The sequence below is a fragment of the Nicotiana tabacum genome, chromosome 12 (assembly GCF_000715075.1).
Source record: "Nicotiana tabacum cultivar K326 chromosome 12, ASM71507v2, whole genome shotgun sequence".
Taxonomy (NCBI): Eukaryota; Viridiplantae; Streptophyta; class Magnoliopsida; order Solanales; family Solanaceae; genus Nicotiana; species Nicotiana tabacum.
In genome coordinates, this window is record NC_134091.1 from 97,665,619 (window position 1) to 97,689,201 (window position 23,583).

At 36.6% G+C, this 23,583-nt stretch overlaps 1 protein-coding gene across 2 annotated transcripts; it reads right to left on the reverse strand.

Annotated features, from left to right (window-relative positions):
- Nucleotides 1-18,709: 18,709 nt before the first annotated feature.
- LOC107788202 (uncharacterized) lies at nucleotides 18,710-23,351 on the reverse strand. 2 transcript variants are annotated; one of them, XM_016609877.2, is made up of 3 exons: nucleotides 22,834-23,274; nucleotides 20,138-20,185; nucleotides 18,710-19,018 (listed from the first exon to the last, which is right to left on the reverse strand). In XM_016609877.2, exons 1-3 carry the CDS (start codon nucleotides 23,071-23,073, stop codon nucleotides 18,968-18,970), a joined length of 339 nt encoding a protein of 112 aa, XP_016465363.1. In that variant the 5' UTR covers nucleotides 23,074-23,274; the 3' UTR covers nucleotides 18,710-18,967. The 2 variants fall into 2 exon arrangements, 1 of the variants encoding a protein (XP_016465363.1); XR_012697416.1 differs by lacking the exon at nucleotides 20,138-20,185 and having other exon boundaries at nucleotides 22,834-23,351.
- Between the last annotated feature and the right edge of the window lie 232 nt (nucleotides 23,352-23,583).

A 23,583-nucleotide genomic window follows, 5' to 3' on the forward strand; every position in this document is an offset into this window, starting at 1 on the left:
TGTTAAAATTACCGATGCCAGAAGGGATTAAGACGATATATGGGGAACAACTGGCCGCAAATGAGATGTTTGCAGTCGATGAAGTTATTCTGATATCAACACTTACAGTATCAAATGAGCCAAGGTCGGAAGCAAAACAAGGGACCAAATAGCAATCACCAGTGCCAGCCTCGACCCAACCAGACAAGCAGGGGACTAACAAAGATGATGATTATAGGGTTCCTCGATCCTTTATAGTCCCCGATGACTCTGATGCTACCAAATCAACGGTCGAAGAGATGGAGCAGGTCATACTAATCGAACATCTGCCCGATCGGAAGGTATACCTGGGCACGGGGTTACCTCCCGAGCTCAAGGAAGTACATAGTGTAGTATGAGTACAACCGACCCCATATACTCCGTAAGTATCGAGCCTAACCTCGATGAAGTAGTGACAAGGCTATGACAAGACACGTATGTAAACAACTTGTACAAGCATATACAAATACGAAGCAACAATAACACAATAGTTAACAATTTAGAAATTTGGGAGGGAACATGCGAAGGGGAATGATATAGAAATTTCAGCAGGAGAAGTGTCACGCAGAAACCAATTAATTCATCAATAATAAAATGAGTAGCTGATAATATGAAAATGGCACGGCACCACCCTTCGTGCTTTTACTCTCATTCTTCTCATAAATTTATAAATAATTAATAAGATTGGCACGACATCACCCTTCGTGCTTTAACTCTCTTTTGGCACGACATCACCCTTCGTGCTTTAACTCTCTTCTAGCATGGCATCACCCTTCGTGCTTTTACACTCTTTAAAAATGGCATGGTATCACCCTTCGTACTTTTACACTCTTCTTTACCATGAAAATAATAATATAAATTCGGAAGAGTATTTAAATGGGAGGATATATACTTATCAATCAATTCAATACCAGAATATCGATCTCACCTTCCAAAATACTCAACAATAATTAAACTAGCAATAATCTCATGAAAAATGATCAAATAAACAATAATAACTTAAGCAGGAATATCTTAATTAAACAGGCAATTATTCACAATAACCAAATTCCACCCGCATGCTTCGACTCAACCATAACGCATAAGTACTTGTCACCTCATATATACGTTGTACTCGCACATTAAATCACGTAACAAATAGACAAATAAGTCCCACTCCCTCACCTCAAGGTTAACCACGACACTTACCTCGCTTCGCAACCAAATTCAAGATTCCAATAAATATTTGCCTAGCGAATTCATGTCCTAAAGCTTCAAATCTAGTCACAAACAATTCAATATACTTAACACAAATCATAGGAATTAATTCCATATAAAATTACTAATTTTTTGAATTAAAATCCGAAATTTATCTAAAATGTTCACAGTGAGCCCCACATCTCAAATCTCGGAAAAACTCACGAAATCCTAACACCCGTTCCGAGATGAGTCCAACCATACAAAAATTATCAAATTCAGATGTCATATGGACCTTCAAATCTTAAATTTTGTTTTTGGATAATTTTACAAAAACTCCAATTTTCTTCCATCTAAATCTGAAATGAACGATGAATATAGACATGGATTTATGAAATATCATCAATATATGATAAGGAATACTTACCCAGTTCGAATTTGTGAAAAAACGCCTTCAAATCGCCCAAAAACCGAGGTTTTAAAACTCAAACGAAATGAAGCAAAATGGCCATTTTCGACCCCTTAATGTTCTGCCCAGTCTCGCATTTGCGGGTAAATGGTCATATTTGTGGCCTCACATTTGCGAGACAAGAGACGCATTTGCGAAGCCAAGCAGCTAGGCGAGTTCCGCATCTGTGAAAAATGGGCTGCATTTGTGGCTACGTAGAAGCGCAAGAAGGAGCCGCATAAGCGACGAGGTGCGCATTTGCGATCGGCTGGCTGCAGAAGCGGTATCACACGTGCGATCAAAGCTTCCTTCCTAGACTCAACGTCACAGAAGTGACATTTCCTTCACAGAAGTGGGAACGCAAATGAGGCCAAAATTGCGCAGGTGCGACATACCAGAACCAGGCCTGCAATGTTTACAAAAATGGTCCGAAACTCGTCTGAAACTCACCCGAGCCCCTCGGGACCTCATCCAAATATCCCAACTAGTCCTGTAACATAATACGGACTTACTTGGGGTCTCAAAATACATTGAATAATATCAAAATTACAATTCACACCTCGATTCGGACTTAGGAGGTTTAAACTTTTCCATTTACAAAACCCGTGCCGAAACATATTTAACGAATTCCGAATGACTTCAAATTTGGAGCGCAAGTCATAAATAACATAACGGAGCTATTCAAATTTTTAGAATCGGGTTCCGACCCTGATATCAACAAAGTCAAATCCACGGTCAAATTTGAGAATCTTTAAGCTTTCAAACTTCTAATTTTCAATAAATTGCGATAACTCGAGTTAGGGACCTCCAAATTAAATTCTGGGCATACGCCCAAGTCTCAAATCACGATACGTACCTATCGGAACTGTCAAAATACTAATCTGAGTCCGTTTGCTCAAAATATTGACCGAAGTCAACTCAAATAAGTATTGAAGCTCCATTTCACATTTTAATTAATTTTTCACATAAAAACTTTCCGAAAATATTTACGGACTGCGCATGCAAGTCGAGGAAAGCTGAATGGTGCTATTTGAGGTTATAGATCACATAATTAATTATTAAATTTAAATATGACCTATCGGGTCATCACATAAACTACCTAACAAAAGAAAACCTTTTTGTCTTTTTCTTTCGACTTTTATCCCTCAAGAAACCTGTTGATGATATCCATCGTCGGGAAAAATCCAACTACTACAACTAACAAAAAGAAAACTAATAAACATACATACATTCATACAATTATCCCCCACCCCACACTTTAAGTTGGGGCATGTCCCCATGGCACATAATTAAAAAGAATACGGTACAAGAAACTTCCCTAAACATCTAGTCGGGGTGTAAGTCAAAGTCGAACTCCATTCCTCATGCTTGAACTAATGCACACATCCATGCAGACAATTTCTTCCCGGCCTTCTTAGGGTACACCCCATACTTATCTTTCTCGCTCACAGAAACCTTCTCTTTCAAGCCCTTTACTTTCCACTTAACACTCACAACTGGTTTGCCTTTTTGCGCCCCCTTTTCTACATCCATTTTAAAAGTCACAGTCTCCTCACCCACTCTAAGCATGTGTTTTATCTCTTGTATATCTAATATAACTCTACTCGTCGCTAAGAATATTCTTCCTAGGATGAGGGGGACCTCCTTGTTTTCCTCCATATTCACCACTATAAACTCCATAGGAAATACGAACTTATCCACCCGAACTAACACATCTTCCACTTTCCCCTCGGGTATTAAAATCATTTGGTTTGCCAATTGCAAAGATATTGGTGCCGACCTTATCTCTCCAATCTCATTCTCCAGTTTCCTGTAAATATATAGAGGCATTAAATTAATTGAAGCACTAGAATCACATAAAGACTTATAATAATTAATAGTTCCTAAAGATCATGGCATAGTAAAATTGTCACGCCTCAAAACCGAGGAGCGCGACCGGCGCTCAACCGAGTGAACCCGACCGAGCAAGCCTATTAGATTCCTTCTACCCAAACTCATTCATGAATAAAGAGAATACATGTTTTCCTTAATTAAACAATAAAGTGGTCATGTTTGCAATTACCAATTCATTTCCAATTGTTTCACCATTTTCTTAAAGTCTCAAATGGACAAGTAATACATCCACAACATAACATAGTTTGTCTTTCCCAGCACCAATACACAACCCACACTATGTCTACGGAGCCTCTATAGATAAAGAAGAGTACAATGATAATGCCGGCAACAAGGCCCCGGCTATACCTCAACCATAACACATAAAGATCAAAAGATACATGACCCCGAGATGAAGTGGGGCTCACCAAGTCAGCTGGGAAGAAGGTGTACTACTAGCACTGATCAATGTCTCCTGCTGTGGAACCACCTGCATCCATTTAAAGATGTAGCGCCCCCAGCAAAAGGGACGTTAGTACCGTCGAATAGTACTAGTATGAAAACAAAACACCAATTTAAGAATTTAGAAATACAAGATAATTATGATGAACCAGTGCGGCAATAGAATAATATATATAACTGTCTCAACCATAGCAAGCTTATTAAAAGCTATCAATAACATTTATTGGATTTAAGATGAGATCCTATGTAACCATCTTCACATAAAGCGGCCCCGCCGCCTCACCCGATGTATGTAGGTGGAGGTGTACATACAATACCACAACTCTAATCAAGCGACCCTGCCGCCTCACCCCAATGTATGTGGGTGGATATATAACCACAGTACTAAGAACTTACACAAAACGGCTATGCCGCCTCACCCCAATGTATGCAGGTGGTGGTGCCACAACAATACCAACTCGATTTATAATCAACATATCGGAACTCCCAAGGATAATGAGAATTTCAACTCTTAAAGAAGAGTTTAGCCAACATACCTCACTTGAGCTTCCTTACACTCTAAATGTTCCGAAATTCTTAGCAACTTCAATCTATTTTAGAAATATAACAAATTAAACCAAAATTAGGAAGATGATCATGGTTCTAGCTCATTTGAGCATTTTATCAAACACTAGATGTGCATTAAGGTTTTAAGATCCTTTTATGGAGGATTCCATCATCCCACAACCCAACCTTTATCATTTTTAGCTCAACAATCTTTCTATACCCTTTGATAACACATGCATGTAAAATAATCAACCCTTTTGCCCAGAAATTATCTTGCTTATTATCCATTTCCACACAAAATTCGAAATTGAGGGTTAGGGTGTAGAATCTTACCTCTAGGATGATGACCTAGTGAGTTTCCCTTCTTAATCTTCCAAAACTTGGGCAAGAATTGAAGAAAAATTATTGGAGAACACCTTCTCACTCTAGGGCACCCTCTCTCACTCTAAAATATCAATATCAGATTATCTCTCAAAAATGGCCCAAAACGTGTATTTAACGAAGTAGGGTCGGTTTTTAAAAAACCAAAAGTGAAGCTCCGGAACAGGTTCTGCGATCGCATATGCGACAGCATAATGGTTATGCGGACCGCATATCGGTCGCATATTGGTGTCCAAAGTTGGCCAAAATCTGTCTGTGTATGCGGTCACTATGCGGTCCACATAACTGTTATGTGATCGCATAATGCACCGCATAACAGTTATGCGGTTGTATAATCGACCGCATAATTTCCCCGGACTAGCCCTTCTCCTACTCACTTCTGCAACCATTATGCGGTCGCATAATGGACCGCATAAACACACTTTTCCGGCAAAAAATTTCTTTTACTTTCCTGTGCATTGTTCTATAATCCTCAAACATGTAAGCATAGTCCGGCACCATGAAACATTATTTTCTTTGCAAATTTTACCAGGCCTTACACTTAAGTACTTTGAAATTTTTCGGGGTGTTACATTCTCCCATGGATCTCCACACTTTTGTGGGAGTTTATTTTGCAATATCGCACTACAATGCTCTGTGAGCTTGACCACAGAGGTCTCCTCGATTTTCCTCTTCTTCCTAGGGATCTCTTTCAAGAACATAGCATAAGAAGGCATTTGTGAGAGCACTTTTGTGAATGGTAAGTTTACATGAACATGTTTCAGCACATCCAGATTTCTCTCAAAGTTCTTGTCCAACTTTTCTTTGCATAGCTTTTGAGGGAAAGGTAGCACAGGCATATGCTTGCTCTCCTCATGTTTCCCCCTTCTCGATTTTTCTTCCTTCTTCTTTTTCTCAGCTTTCATCGAGCCTTTCTTCTTCTTGTCCTCATCACTTTCAGCTGCTCCCCACTTTATTTTTCAAGTCTCACATCTTTTTGGATCGGGGTGGGACCTTTCGACACTTGCCCACTTCTCAAGGTTCACGACATTCACCGTTTCTTTATGATTCTTTTATGTATCAGCAATGAGAGTGCCTGGAACCCTCTCAGATAATATTATTGCAATCTATCCCACTTGCTTCTCTAAATTTCGAATTGCTTCCCCTTGTATTTCAAATCTTTCATCAGTTTTCACAATGAACGCCCCCATAAGATCTTCTAAACCAAGTGGATTGGGCTGTTGAGGCTGAAACTGTTGCCTCGACTGATTCATAAAACCATGAGCTCCTTGTCCCTGAAATCTGGGGTTATTTTGTTGCCACGCATTTACAGTACCCCCAGCTTAACTCCATGGTGAACTCCATGAAAAATCAGGGTGCTTCTGACCCATTGCATTAAAATTATAATTTCCCACAACATTCACTTCCTCAGTTGAGGCTTGACACTCATGAGTAGGGTGTCCTCTTCCGTATATATCACAAGCTGCGTGAGGCTCATTTTGTATCGAGGCTAAGGTCACCTTTCGTATTTCTTTAGCCATAACATCGAGTTGTACCTATACAAATGTGTTAGCATCAACTTGGTGAACACAGGTTGATCTTCTTCTTTCAGCACTTGCTTCAACTCAAAATTATTGGCTGCAATTGGAGGTGGTCTAACACTTGATAATTCTTGATTGTAGACCTGTATAGAATAATCGTCGAGTGGTCTCCCAGGTACGGGAGCTATATTTTTGAACTGGTCTGCAACCAAGAGTTGATGTTTATTAATTCTCCGACCCCTATCTTCTTCATATACAATATGTGCAGCTCTAATAGCTGCTTCCTCAGCATTCCGTGCAACTTTTTCTCATTGTTGGGCTGCCTCTCTTGTAGCCAAATCTACCTTTTTCATCACTATTTCTAGCCATAGTTTCGCTGGTTGAGGATTGCCCAACCTTTTCTAGTATCTCGGTGAGATTTCTTTCCTTCCTCAGCTGTCGCAGTTGTTTTTCTATCTTTGGCTCATATGGTAGCACTTCTTTCGCAGAAGATCGAGTCATGCACCACTCTTAACCTGTAACATGCGCACAGTCAAAGAACACCAACTGTAACAACACAAAAAAAATATAAAAGTAAAAAAATTCCTAAAACTACAAACTATTTCAAACACTATTGATTGCCAATCCCCGACAACGACACCAAAATTGGTCGAGCGCAAAACACACACTTAAATTATGCTCGCTAATCAAAGACAATATAGTATAATATCGTATCCATAAGGATTGGATTTAAACAATATTCTTGTAGTTTCTAGCTTGATTGATATCCAGGAGGATCAACAATTGAGATTTATATGATTACTACTTAAAATTAGTTCAGAATCTAAAGCTATTGACTAGTGACTATCGAGACGAGGAATAAGCAAATAAGGTTATCAATGGGAGAAGATAGGGTTTTGACAGGATAGGTGCAAAATAATTGTTCGGGATCTAACTCTAGATAATTCACTTCTAATATTCAAGTGAGTCTCTCGAATTCACTCAATTATTAGTTCAAACGTTCAGTAAAAATTCCTCTCTCTATTAAGTCTCAACCACACAAGATGAACCAAATTAAGCAAATCCACAAACAATGATCAATACACCAAATCCATCAAACCCTAAATGGAACTACTCCATAGATATGGAAAAATTCATCACAAATAAAATTAAAGTATAAGAAAACATAAATTCAATCCAAACTCGGGTCTTGAGTGAGGAAGGAATGATGAAATTCTTGTGCTTGTGTTCTTTTAACTCCACCTTAGCCTCCTTAGGTCGAAAGTATGTCAAAAGTTCAAAAATAATATTTTTCCATGTATTTATACCAAGTATGGTCGGGTCAGAACGAAACCACCCTTTCTTAGCCGAAATAAGAAAATAGCTATGGGAAAATTGCCCAGGCGTGACACACCATGCAGGGCATTAGTGGGGATATCCAGGGAGCTCAACATTTGTCAGGCGGCAGGAATCGCACTACTGCGGCACACCACATGCCGCCCACGCGGCGCAGTAATGTAAATTCCTTAGAGTACGACTTCAACTTGATTTATGATGTCCAGACGTGGTCCTCGACCCCCGAACACGATCTCGGATTAATCCCTTGGGGTTTTACTCAGACTTCAAAGCTCCAAATAGCTTGAATTAGCTCCACAAAATCTACATAACTCAGAATCACTCCTACAACGCATAAAACACACAATAAGTGCAAAACACTACCAATTAAATCTCAACACAAGTAAAGTTCATTGAATTAGAATTCAATAAGCAACTAAAATACGGATTATAGCCTACCATCAGTATTCACAAATTATCATAGTCTACAACACTTGTTTAAAGAAAATGATCCCGGGAAAGCCAATGTCGTGGCGATGCCTTGAGTAGGAAGGTTGAGAGCATGAGTATCCTTGCATATATTCCAATTGAAGAGAGACCGTTAGCATTGGATGTTCAGGATTTGGCCAGTCGGTTTGTGAAGTTGGATGTTTCGGAGCCTAGTCGGGTTCTTGCTTACATGGTTTCTAGACTTCTTTGTATGAGCGCATTAAGGCGCGTCAGTACGATGACCCCATTTGCTTGTACTTAAGGACACAGTGCAACACATTGATTCCAAGTAAGTTTCCATTGGTGATGATGGGGTGTTAAGGATGCAGGGACGGATTTGTGTGCCCAATATGGGTTGCGTGAGTTGATTCTTGAGAAGGCCCACAGTTTGCAGTATTCTATTCATCCAGGTGCCGCTAAGATGTATCAGTATTTGAGGCACCACTATTGGTGGAGAAGAATGAATAAAGATATAGTAGAGTATGTGGATCAGTGTTTGAACTATCAACAGGTGAAGTACGAGCATTAGAGGCTAGGCGGTTTGCTTCAAAGACTTGATATTCCAGAGTGGAAGTGGTAGCGTATCACCATGGATTTCATTGTTGGACTCCGATGGATCTTGAAGAAATTTGACGTAATATGGGTTATTATGGATAGACTGACCAAGTCTGCACACTTTATTCCGATTGTGACTACCTACTCTTCAGAGCAGCTAGCTCAGATCTATATCTGTGAGATTGTTCATCTTTATGGTGTGCCGATGTCCATTATCTCCAATCGAGGTACACAATTCACATCACATTTCTGGAGAGCTGTGCAGCATGATTTAGGCACCATTCATATCTTGGAGGATATGCTACGTGCTCATGTTATGGATTTTGAGGTTCATGGGATCAGTTCCTACCACTTGCAAAGTTCGCCTACAATAATAGCTACCAATCGAGTATTCAGATGGCTCATTATGAAGCCTTATACGGGAGGCAGTGTCGTTCTCTAGTTGGTTGGTTTGAACCAGGGGAGGCTAGATTTTTGGGCACTGATTTGGTTCGGGATGGCTTGGAGAAATTCAAGTTGATTCAAGATCGGCTTCGTACAACACAATCTAGGCATAAGAGTTATGCTTATTGGAGGGATCGTGATGTAGCATTTAAGGTGAGAGAGAGGGTCTTCCTCAGAATTTCTCCCATGAAGGGTGAGATGAGGTTTTGGAAGAAGGGAAAGTTGAGCCCTAAGTATATTGGTCCTTTTGAGTTCCTTGAGAGAGTTGGTGAGGTGGCCTACAGACTTGCATTGACACCCATCTTATCGGCAGTTCACAAGGTATTTCATGTTTCCATGCTCCAAAAGTATTATGGTGATCCATCACATGAATAAGATTTCAGCTCAGTCCAATTGGGCAAGGATTTGACTTATGTTGAGGAGCTAGTGACTATATTGGACAGGTAGGTCCGGAAGTTGAGGTCAAAGGAGGGGTCAACTGGTCGAGGAGGTGACCTGGGATATCGAGCATGACATGCGGAGTCGTTATACTCACCTTATTGGCACTTCAAGTATGTCATTATGCACGTTCGAGGACAAGCGTATTTTTAAGAGGGGGAGAATGTAATTACCCGACCGATCGTTTTGTGTATTTGAGCCCCGTTTCCCTTTTTAAGCTTCCCGTATGTGTATTTGTGGTTTTTTGACTTGCGGGATTGGTTAGTTTCGTTCAGGGAAGGTTTTAGATTGATTTGGACCCTTCGGTTCTTGGTTTAGAAGCTTAAGTTAGAAATGTTAACCGAAGTTTGACTTTTATGAAAACGATCCCAAATCGGTGTTATAATGGCTTCGATAGATCCGTATCGTGATTTGGCCTAGGGCGTATGCTCGGAATTGAATTCAGAGGTCCCTAGGTGGATTTGACTTGTTTTGTCGAATGTTGGCAATTTGAGATTTAGAAGTTTCCCTAAGTTTGACTACAGATTGACTTGTGGATGTCGGGTTCGGATTTTGGTTTTGGGACTCGGAATTAGTCCATTTTGCTATTTGGAACTTGTCTGCAATATTTGGTGTAATTCGGAATTGGTTTCATAATATTCGAACGCCTGGTTCAATTCTAGCGATTCTTGAGTTTCTTTTTGAATTTCATGTGTTGTGGTGTCAGATTCGTGGTTCCATATGTTATTTTAGTGTTTTGATCGAGCGAGTTTGCATAATGTTTTTAGACTTGTGTGGATGTTTGGTTTAGATCCCCGAGATCTCGAGTGAGTTTCAGACGTGTTTCAGATTGGATTGAGCTGGTTATAGGTTGTTGGTGTGCTGCTGTTGTCCCAATTGCACACACTAGCATCGCAATTACAAAGAGGACAGGGGAGGTCCAGATGTCGCATGCGAATCCCGTTTCTCATTTGCGAAGACAATATATTTCAAATGACCCGCTAAGCATGGATAGTAGAATTTAAGGCTACAAAATAGACAAGAATAGAATTTCACTCACATGCTATGACTCGACAACGACGCATAGATGCTCGTCACCTCACCTATACATCGTATTTAACAACCAAACACGTTGCGAATAAACACATAATACCTATTCCCTCAAGCCAAAGTTAGACACGACACTTACCTCGCTCCGAAGACCACTTAATTCTCAATCACAACTTTTCCTTTGGAATTCACCTCCAAACCACTCGTATCTATTCAAAAATGACTCAATAATATCAAATATTGCTAAAGAAATCAATTATATTGCATAAATTAAATTTTCCCAAATTTTCCTCCAAAAAGTCAAAAAATCAACCCCGGGCCCGCTTGGCCAAAATCCGAGGTTCGGACCAAAATCCATTTACCCATTTACCCCCGAGCCTGAATATATAATTGGTTTTGGAATTTGACCTTAAATTAAGGTCTAAATCCCCAAATTTTTGAAATTCCTAGTTTCTACCCTAACCCCTAATTCTACCATGAAAACTCTAGATTTTAGGTTGATAATTCAAGATATGTAATGGGTAATTGAAAGAAAATGGTTTAGAATCACTTACCAACACTTTGGGGAAGAAAATGACTCTTGAAAATCGCCTCTACCCGTTTGGTTCTTGAAAAATGTTGAAGAAATGGCTTAAACCCGTGTTTGATTCTGTTTTATGCACTGGGCGACAGTGTGCATCGCGTTCGCGAGGCCACTGTCGCGTTCGCGAAGGGTACTGGCTGCCAAGCCTTCACGTTCGCGAGACCCTGCTCGCGTTCGCGATGGTTACTCCCCCTGGCTTTCGCGTTCGAGAGACGTTGCTCGCGTTCGTGATGAAGGAACGACCAACCCTCCTCTAGGTATGCCTAACACTGCGCGTTCGTGAGGAGCTGGTCGCGTTCACGAAGGGTAACGCCCCCATCGCTTCGCGTTCGCGACTAAGCTTTCGCGTTTGCAACTAAGCCTTCGCGTTCACGAAGAAGAAAACTTCAGCTGCCCAGTTTACTCTTCACGTTCGCGAGAGTACCTTTGCGAACGCGAAGAAGGACCTGCCACAATATGTGCTGCAGCAAAATACCAGTTTTTCAAAGTCCAAAACATCTTGTGGCCTATCCGAAACTCACCCGAGCCCTTGGGGCTCCAAACCAAACATGCACACAAGTCTAAAAACATAATACGAACTTGCTCGCGCGATCAAATCGCTAAAATAACACCTAGAACTACGAATTTAGCACCAAATCAAATGAAATTCTCAAGAACACTTTAAAATTCATATCTTCTCAACTCGACATCCGAATCATGTCAAATCAACTCCGTTTCTCACCAAATTTCATAGACAAGTCTTAAATATCATAATGAACCAGGCTCCGAAACCAGAATACGGACCCAGCACTAACAATGCCAAACATAAATCAATTCTTAAAAATAATTAATTTTCATCAAAAATTCATAACTTGAGCTAGGGACCTCCAAATTCGATTTTGGGCATACGCCCAGGTCCCATAATTCGATACGGACCCACCGGGACTGTCAACATACAGATCCGGGCCCGTTTACTAATAATATTGACCGAAGTCAACTAAAATCAACTTTTAAGGCATAAATTCTTATTTTCATCAATTTTCAACATAAAAACTTTTCGAAAACATGTCCGGACTGTGCACGCAAATTGAGGAGGATAAAAATAAGATTTTTAAGGCTTAAGAGCGCAGATTCGAGTTCTAAAACATAAGATGACCTTTTGGGTCATCACATGGGATTATAGTTAATTGTTTTATTAGTTTTTACTTTTTTAAAATATTAAATCTTTAATAGTTAATTAATTTGAATTTAATTAATTTTTGGCCCATGAGCCGGCCTAGGCCCAGCCTCGATCAAGCCTCAAAAGCCAGCGGGTTAACTTGGGCCAGGCTTATAAACTTCGATTTTAAATGGGCTCAAAATATCCTGCCCAACTCTACCCAAATAGCGGGCTAAGTTGGGCTGGCCTCGTGGGCAAAGCCCATTTTGACGGATCCGTCAAAATGTACTTTGAAATTGACAATGTACAAATGACATAACTTTCATTCAATTCTAATGTATTTGTTCCACGTTTACCTAGAGGGAAGTTTATTAGATTTAGTTTTAGGATTCACTTTTTCTTATTTCATTCGAAATTTTATCTCTTTCATGGTTAAGTTCATATTCTATGACAATTTCTCATTCTAACATGTCTATTTTTAGTTGTGTCGTTCCCTATAAGTTGTTGCCAAAATTAATATAAATAATATAGGGTATAAAAGTCCATCAATATTTCAAGAATATTTTAATCAATTTATAACCCTTATTCTAACGTGTCTATTTCCAGTAGTGTCATTCCCTTCTAAGTTGTTGCCAAAACTAATATAAATAGTAAAAGATATAAAAGCCCGTCAATATTTCAGAAATATTTTAATCGATCAACATTTAGTATGAAATATTCGTGCTTTTATAATAATTAGTCTCTATGCTCCTGCGTTGCACGAATACTTTATGTCGAATATAATACGCATATAAAAAATAATAAACTTTCAAATGCATAAAAATTAATTATAAAGTTTTTACACAATCAAAGACTGGCATACATTAAAGTTGTAAAACCAATCAAAGTATGCAACATATTTAATGATTTTTGTTATGCAATAATTTCTTTAGTTAATCTTAATGATTCAGGTATATGGATGTAATATCTCAAGGTAAACATTAATGACAGAGAAAAAAAAAAGATAGAGTCTTCCATGACATTATTTTTTGAAAAAGTATCCTAATAACTTTCAATTAATGTCTCTTTTTTCATTCTCAACCTTATATTGTCGTGGAGTATATGAGCATGTAATTTGAGACTCAACACCGGCCTTTTCAAATATACTTGTTGAGTTGCATATTATCGTGTGTCAATTATCACAAAAATTTATTTCTAATAAATTCTTAACCGCACAGATATTTAAAAATATTTATTTTATTGTAAAAGGATATAAAATTACACAAAAAATTACAGAAGTGCCTGAAATGATTCACTCAATTGTTTTTGTCAAAAAACACGAGAGAGTCATCATGAATATCTCAACAGCTTGCACCAAGATATTAATATAAAAATATATAACTTCACTACTAATTATTTTGCTTTACAATCTCCTTATCCTATAAAGAGAATTTTATCTTTGGGATACATATTTTAGCTAGACCACTTTTAAAAAATAGTGAAATTACAATTACTTATTTATGCCGATAAGAACGGCAAAATAACGTGGATGGAGTAAGTTTGCGTGTATTAGGTTAGTTAATCCAAATTTCCTTCGTAATTTGACTTGAGCAGCTTAGCTCATGTACAATAGTTTTTCTTTTGTCAATAATTGACTTGGACTCAATAATTTGTCAGAAATTTACATCATAGGCAATCTAAGCAATGAGAAATGTGTTTGTAGGCTTGTAAGCTACGCTTCTCAAAAGAATTTGACCCAAAATCAACTACTCGGCGATGTGTAGTTTAAATCGGAAAAGACTTCCAGCATGATTTACAATTATATTTTTAAATTATACATATATTTATTTAAGGTTATAAAAGTAGAAGTTCTTCGATTTTTTTGTAGGATATAGAAGTCCTTGTAGCGATAGAACGTAACTCATAATTTTGTTACAATCCCAAAAGGAATCAACTGTTTGAAGAAAAGTTTCAATCCCATTGCAGTTGTTCCTCGGAAGAATCAATGGTTGGCTCGGCGTTTGTACGTGTAGCTTAAATGAAAAAGAATTTCAATCTTAAGTGATTTATAATTATATTCTTAAATTATATAAATATTTAAGGTTATAAAAGTCGATAAATATTTCAAGAATATTTTAGTCGTTCAATATTTAACATAAATTATTTATGTTTTTATAATAACTAGTGTTTATGTACGTGCTTTGCATGTATATCTCTTGTTAGTTATTAAAAGATAAGATGAAAATATTTTCTTCCTCCAACTTTATATTAAAATTAAAACTTTTTATCTAACTCTACATAATAAACATGTTTCAAGTCATTTCTCAAAATATGCCAATAAACCAACGCTTTTAACAAGAAAACGTTAATGTCAATCAAGAAATAATTTTTGAAATTGAGACAACACCACTTTACCCTTTCGATTGTCAAGTTGTTCTTTTACGTTAGTTTTTCTCATGATATTTTTTATGTATGATTTTTTTTTGTCTTTATGAAAGAAAGCAAATGTAAGTTCATAATCTTTTTGTATCACATAGTTGCGTGTTTGTGTTTTTACTGTCTATGTACATACATGTTTTGAGTGAATAAACATTCGAGTTAGATTTCGAAGTAAAACTCTTTATTTATTCATAGTAGACAAATACTAATGGTGATAATAATTTTATCCACATTAACTACAATATTTAATCATAGATGATATTTATGAACTGGTAAAGTTGGTATTTGATTTTAGGATAGCGAACAACGCTACTCCTTTCTAGTTGAGCTCAAACACTTAATAGTTCTGATTATATATTCCAAGCTAATTTCCCAAGTTGTAGATCAGAGCATGGTCTTTTAACTCCATTTGTGCAATCAAGGTAATAGAGAAACCTGAATATTCACAAGTAAAAAAAAAATGCATATATTTTAGTAATATTGTAAATCTAATAATTGCATATACATCAATTGTAGAGTCACGAACTAGACCGACAAAAGAAAAACCTTTCATGTGATAAACTAATAAATATCAGCTGTGTTATCTAAGAAGTTAGAGACACCAATTCGAGCAAATTTAAATTACCAAAAAACAAAATTCAGAATTACAAAATTAAGGAATCCATGGTTCATAACTGATATCTGACCCTTTGAGCATACAACTAATCATGTAAAAATAGCACGGGCTAGCCAATTTTCGGACTGGTAATTGAAAAATAGTTGGCGTTTGCAAAGTCATTGAAAAATAGCCACTATTTTGCTGTAACACGGAGTTCCAGCATAATATACTGGAGATTGGAGCACCTGTGTATGAACTTCCAGCATATTATGCTGGACCAGTATATTATGATAGAGTTCCAGTATATTTATACTGGAACTCCATCATAATATAATGGAGTTCCAGCATAATGTACTGGAACTCCAGTATATTATGCTGGAAGCTCACATGTAAAAAATTCGAACTCCAGTATATTATGCTGGAATATTTTTCGGATTTTGAACAGTGTTTTCGTTCAGATTTTTCTTTACATGAAAAGTGGCTAAATTTCAATTACTTTTAAAACTGTGACTATTTTTCAATTACCACTTATAAATCTGATTATTTTTGAATTTCACGCCCTAATCATAGAATACTTTCTAAGTCGGTATCTCACAGTAAATCAAGGATAGCTAGTTGCGTTATCCCAGAAAAACTTTTAAACAAAACTATGTATATATGAACAATAATGTAATATAACATCCTATTTTACCAATGAGATAGAAGTTCACGATGAAAATCAAGAAACTGTAACAACCTATTTTCATGTGCAAGATCAATTCAGTACAGAATCAAACCGGCCACATGATTTAAATCATAAGCAAGAAACAAGCAAAACTTAAAAGGAAAAAAAAGGCTTAAAGATCATGAATAAGATTTCATATAATTGAGATACAAAACTTTAAACTATAAGAAGAAAAAAAGAAGTTAACCGTGATCCAATTTAATTTGACAAATATGTCCAAAAGAAAACGGGACACCAATGATTCAATAATTTTAAATATCTTACAAACTGGAGAACTAAATATCAAGTGTATAGCAAAGAATAACTGAATCATACATATTGTTGTCCAAAAATAATTAGGCTATTATTCTTTGAACCATGCATATTGGAGGCGGGTAATAGTCCAAAACGAATGTTAAGTATAGTCCAAAACGAATGTTAAGTCATAAATGGATTAGATGTACGAACTCGGTTAATGTAGAGTAGTAAATTACGGTTTGCATATATGTTGTTTAAATCAGAAAAGAATTTTTTGCTTAGGTAATATTTTGAATATTACAATTATATCCACATTTAACACAAGTATTTAAGGGTATAAAAGTCGATTAACATCTCAGAGATATTTTAGTCGTATAACATTTAGCGTTGAATATTCGTGCTTTTATAATAATATAGATAGATATAGATATAGATGATGACTCGAGGAACATGAAAGATGACTAGAATAAAGATTCATCACACTATGATATAATAACGTAAAGACACGCAAATATAAATCACACGAGCTGAGAGATATTAGTCAAGTTCAGACTCAAGAATAAAGTTTATTAGAAGATTAAATAGAAAAATCTAAATCATACGAGAGAAAAGATATCCAATACCTTGTAGCTGCCACTCAAGATCACTGAAATACATTGTGGCTTGCTACTTAAGATATTGAAACTAATTTAATTTTAATAGGAGTAGCAGAGTGCTCGAAAGGTGGGACTTCGAATGTTAATTGCATGTTGGCTTGTAGTTATTTCTATATTCCTAAGGCTTGAGGAAAAGAATTTAGTGCGCTTATTTTTAAATTTAATATAAAAACTATTTTTTCATATATAAATTACGGTTCAATATTTTTCATATATAAATTATGTTTCATGAAATAGTATTAACTGATTACATAAGTAAAAATGAAATTAAAAAAATAAAGCAAAACCAGAACACCTGAATTTTAAGGGGAAAAAATGATGTAAAATGTCTTTGCTTTTAATTATTTAGAATCTTTGAAGAAGTTGATGGCGGGGAATGTTACTTCTCTTGGCATTGGATGGAAGAGAATACAAATTATTATGCCGTTAACTTTTGCGCACTTAAAAGCTGTAATTACTGATGATGCCTTTCATATTATTTTTAGCCCCGCTACAAAAGCTAGAGGAAGCTACTCTACATTTGGATTTGGTAGGAAGGACTAATGGCTTGTTTGGCCAAACTTCTCCGATTCTAGAAATATTTTTTTTTTGTCAAACTTTTGGAAGAAAAAAAAAATATTTTTGAGGAGAAACAAAAACAGTTTTAAAGAAGTAGAAAAAAGTAGGTTCTCTCCAAAAGAACTTTTTTAAAAATATTTTTGAGAAAAATACACTTAGAAATAATTTTTAAAAGTTTGGTCAAACACTAATTGCTGCTCATAAGTGCTTTTCAAATTAATTAACTATACACAAACTGATTATCACCAAAAATACTTTTGAGAAAATATGCTTTTCAAAATAAATTGATTTTTGCCGGTGGACCAAACGGGCTATAAGACTTGGTATTATTTCTACAAATGGTAGAGAAAAACTTGGGAGATGGCCAGAGTTATGTGTAGACATATAGGAGATTCAGGGATGCGATGGGGTTGTACTTGGACTCTTGGCGAAGACTTCGATAAGTTGACGCAAATCAACTAAGTTCATGCATATCTGGATTCCGTGGTCTCCTTTTCTTTGTAAGACTATTGAGTTTGCTTTATTCCAAAATCATTAGCACCAAAGAGCTATCTATGGTGTGACATGGGCGACAAAAACGGGCGGGTCGAATCGATATGGACAAGATGAACGAGTAATACAAAAAAATAAATTATCCGATCAAACCCATATTAAATACGAATTCAAACATTCTTGAATATGATCTCTCAAACTTGAGGAACTTTCAATTATAGTCTTTAGGGGAGAGTAGTGTGTACGCAAAGCTTACCCCTACACCGTGAGGTAGAGAGATCGTTTCCAACAGAAACTCGGCATCCTTCCCTCCAAGAACTCCCCACCTTGCTCTTGGGGTGACTCGAACTCACAACCTCTTGGTTGGAAGTGGAGGTTGCTTACCATCAGAGCAACCCCTCTTGTCCAAATGTGAAAGTAAAATTCATTAGTTAACCATTGGTTATCCATTTTATAAACGGATAATATAGCTCTTATCCATATTTGACACGTTTTTTAAGAGTTTATTATCCAACCCATTTTTAGTGGATAATATGGATGGATAAAAATTTATTTTGCCACAACTAATGGGGCATGACCATCCCTGCCGTCCTCTGTAGTCTCCAACTCTTGCTTTTCGGCAAGTGGCTAGATTTATTATTTGCCACTAATTCAAAGGAAGATTAGAAATAGAGCAACTGATATAGTGCTACTTAACATGCAGTTGAGTATATGCTGCAATGATTATACTATTGTTACAGAATGCGGTATGATATGACCTTCCTAGAGTTTCTAACAGAAGATTCTACCAGAAAGAAAAGAATTTTGATATGTTGGATGCTTCCTTAAATTTGATCAACCGGTAGAGTTGTTCTCTTCATCATGGTTCTGCTTAATCCCACTGCAACAAAAGAAATGTGGCAATTTGACTCGACCACAAGCCCTGCAAGTTGTTTGCATCAACAGTGTTATATTATGCATAAGTGTGGTACTTGAAACAAGGAAAAGAAAACTGGAGTACATAAAAGCAGAGAGAATTGGGAGTACACGCTGATATCCTACATTTTCTGTCAAAAATATTTCAAACAAAACTGATAGATAATAGAAGGAAACATCAGATTTTATGCCATTGCCTTCCTAAGTGTAAAACATAGATAAGCATCACGGTTGCCTATAAATTACTACTGACTAAGATAAGCATCATAATCACTATAAACTCAAAGGCGAGCTGCAAAGATCACACAGTCCCTTTGAAATACCAGCTCCAGTGGAATTTGTACAATTGCAAAACAAGGATGCAATGATAGAAAATTATTAAAAACACATAAAGTGATCATACTAATAATATTTTGTATGTTAAATTCAGCAAGATATCACCTCAGACCACATAAAATTTAAATTTATCTATTTAGAAAAGCAACCAAACAACTTTATGAAGGAAAGACCTACTCATTACTTTTGAGTTAGGATTACGGAGTGCATGACTAATAGTATGCTTTCTGTTCATAGTTATCGATGAATTCTGTACAGTATGTTTTTAATTTTTTTTAACCGTCATCTGCTTCAAAACACAGTTAAACCACTGCACTCGAAAAGAAAAAAAAAATGCACTCCAACACATGGCACTTTGGTAATAAGGCAACAGTGCCATCCCCCTCCCCACCACTCCCTTAATTTGAAGCGAAATTTTAACCTGAAGTGATTCAACTAAAATCAAATCAACTTTGGCAATCATAAGCAATAATAGGCCCTATTCAGTGTTTTAAAAGACTTGGACGCAAGGTGAGGCGTTTTACATATGCCTCAGCGAGGCGTAAGCCCCATGTGTATTTAATTTATAATATTTATAAAATAATATAATTACAGTAAATATTTATAAACACGTAAAATTGCATAAAAATTGAATAAAACTATAAATATGTAAAAAATATATATATAGATGTGCTTCATCCCCATAAAAAAACTAATCAAAATAATCTATTATACGCTACTTACAAGCACAAGTAACATGAGTCGAAAAGAATAAAGTATTCTACAAGGAGGAACAAAAAGAATGACTAACCTGCAATTTGAACTTTGAACTTGTTGCTATGAAGGAGAATAGAGTTCTCTTTGTATTTGTAAAAAAAAAAATGAATATTCGTTACTTTTGGGAGATATTAGCAAACTAGCGGACAAGATAAAGAATTGGGAAAAACCATGAATTAGGGTTTCAATCAATAAAAAAGGTCTTGACTATTAAATTCAATACATTTCAGTTCTTTTTTAAAACTTTTGAGTAATTACAAGTTGACTTTTGAGAATTTGAGCATTATATGAAGGACTTATTCTACAAATTTTATTTTAATTTGAAAAAGTCTCTGGGCTTACGCCTCACTACAAAAAGGCGCCTCAAACGCCCGAGCATACGCCCCGAATTGCTTGGCGTACACCTCTTGAGACTTTCGCCCCACACCATCACCTCGGAGCATTTTTGGTGCGCCTCGTCTCGGAGCTCGCCACAAAAACGACTTTTAAAACACTGGACCTAATCATAGATGTTTCTGACCTGCAATTGACAACTGGGACTGAAAACGTGTTTAGTTTAAACCGAAGAACCAAATAGGAGATAACTGAACGTCTCCAAAAAGTTAATATTTCAATCAGACAATACTGCCTTGGTTTAAGTTCTCACATTAAATGCTTACATTCATTTATCAGTACAATAATTCAAGAACTACAGGAGTATAAAAAGAAAAAACAAAAGCTAATTAAACAAAAGCTACAATAATTCTGCAACTCATTACCTCCCAGAGAGCACCATCCCACATCCAAACAATCCCCCACACACACAACTTCAGAGCATGTATTCATGTTATGCACCCATGTAACGGACTAGGGAAATCTAAACAAGTCTGCCAAGTTAATATGCGCAACCAAATATAAGAGCATCACAAAGGGTTAGTGTAGTAATAAAACAATGGCATTTCTGGAACAAGGTTTCAGATCCCGGTCTATCATTGATCCTCAAGGAAAAATAAGAAAGAAGAGAAAAAATGGACATGAGACATGCACCAGCAAGAAGAGAGAGGAGTTTCCGATGACATTAATATCCTCGAAAGCGTTGAACTGTATCAGCCTTGCTACTACTCATCACATAAAGTCAGCCGAATATGTTTACAGCAGTCCGAAGTGGCAGCGAACTTGAGAACATTTCTTGGCGTAGTAATTATATTTGATTAACTAAGTGATGCTATAATATTTTTTATTAATTTCTTATGCAATACCATGTTAATTGGTACTATTTATAGTTAAAAACAAATATTAGTAAGTTGAGGATATTATCTATGAATAATGAACCATTTTGTCAAAGTTGAGAATATTAACCAGTGTTTTAAAAGGCATTTTCGGGGCGAGCCCTGGGGCGAGGCGCACCAAAAACGCCCCGGGGCGATGGTGTGGGGCGAAAGTCTCAAGAGGCGTACGCCCAGCAATTCGGGACGTACGCCCGGGCGTTTGAGGCGAGATTTTTTAGTGAGGCGTAAGCCCCAGAGATTTTTTCAAATTAAAAAAAAATTGTTGAATAAGTCCTTCATATAATACCCAAATTTTCAAAATTCAACTTGGTAATTAGTCAAAAGTTTTAAAAAGGAACTGAAATGTATTAAATTTAAAAGTCAATACCTTTTTTATTGATTGAAACCCTAATTCATGGTCTTTCCCAATTCTCTATCTTGTCCGCTAGTCTGCTAATATCTCCAAAAAGCAACGAATATTCAATTTTTTTTACAAATACAAAGAGAACTCCATTCTCCTTCATAGCAGCAAGTTTAAAGTTCAAATTGAATGTTAGTCATCCTTTTTGTCCTCCATGTAGAAAACTTTATTCTTTTCGACTCTAGTTACTTGAGCTTCTAAGTAGCGTATAAGAGATTGTTTTGACTAGTTTTTTGTGGGGATGAAGCACATCTCTCTCTCCCTCTCCCTCTCTCTCTCTCTCTCTCTCTCTCTATATATATATATATATATATATATATATATATATATATTTCACATATTTATAGTTTTCTTCAATTTTTTATGCAATATTACCTGTTTATAAATATTTACTGTAATTATATTATTTTATAAAATATTAAAAATTAAATACCTATGGGACGGGGCTTACGCCTCGCTGAGGCATATGTAAAACGTCTCGCCTTACACCCACGCCTTTTAAAACACTTCATCAGATCAGTAGTGATCGATGTTATACGCAAAATGCCAAATAGATTTAAAATTAGGTGAGATCCCCCTCTAGAGAAATCTTGTAGTTACACAATAGCCCAGTGCCAACTATACTATATTAACTTCGAAGTGCAGACAAACACAACAACCACAACTATGCCTTGATCACAAGCAAGTTGGGGTTGGGAATCCTTACTATTCATGTCGCTCTATTTAAGAGCATCTCAGTCCGATATTATATAAAATGCAAAGAAACCGTAATTAAAAAAAAAAAAAAAAAAGGTACTAATCTCCCCAGCTATGATCGTCTACGGAACCAAAATGACCGGTCAATGACAAATACACGTGAAACAATGGATAGAATGAGTACATAGTGAACCTAATCTGCCAAACGAGCATGATATGCAAGGATTTCAGAGCCACAAAACAAAATACCACAATATCTCATAGGGAAACACTTCACGAAACTCACATTGGCCGAGTTAAATTCAGATTTTTTATTATTATAAGAAATTCATCTTGGTGCCAAATGTAAAAGGAAAAAAATCGAACCTTCTTTTTAGGAACAGCCATAAGCTCCATGGACCCACCAATGACAGGTGAATTTGGAAACATATATCCTATGTTACTGTTACTGTTGTTCTTATTATCATTTTCAGGCAAAACCAACGACGGTGATGTAGCCGTCGGCTGATTAACCACGCTATCTAGAGGCGAAGGTCGGGCCGTGATGTGAAGAAATCGTCGGAGACCGGAGTTAACGCCGGCGATGGTCCCGCTGGTTCGTAGCATCGCTACACTGAACGCTTTTTTGCTGAATGTGAGCAGTAGAAAGCTTAGAAGGTGAAAAGACTGAGGGCTCGGTAGTCACATGGGCCGAATATTATGGGCTGTCTCCCTTTTGCTATTTGGGTTCAAAAGTAAATGGGCCCAAAGCTATTCTATTAGTTAGCACAAAATTGCACCGGTCCCCATAAGGAGTGGTCTTTATATATTGTCCTCATTTTTTTATTTTATTGTGAAAATAGCTTCTTTTTTTTTAGTTTATTTATGCTGCATTGTTCTTCTTCACCAACAATACCATAGTACTTTAATTTTAGAAGTTTGAAATTCTAGTTTGGGGGGAGGGGGAGGGGTGAAATTCTTGTTGGTGTCATGGAGCGGATCGTAAAAATAATTTTAATGGTTGCTTTTAATTGTTTAAATGGTTGGGTTGAAAAGAAAAATATCATATATATATAGTAAAAATAATTGAAAATATTTCTTGAAAGCATAGAGTGACTTTTCAGTTACAATGAGCAA

Coding starts and splice junctions, on each gene's coding strand:
- LOC107788202 (XM_016609877.2), bottom strand. CDS start 23,073: ATGCTACGAACCAGCGGGACCATCGCCGGCGTTAACTCCGGTCTCCGA. Junction 20,186..22,833: donor TGGCTGTTCCTAAAAAGAAG/GTTCGATTTTTT, acceptor ACAAATACAAAG/AGAACTCTATTCTCCTTCAT. Junction 19,019..20,137: donor GTTCAAAGTTCAAATTGCAG/GTTAGTCATTCT, acceptor AACAACTTGCAG/GGCTTGTGGTCGAGTCAAAT.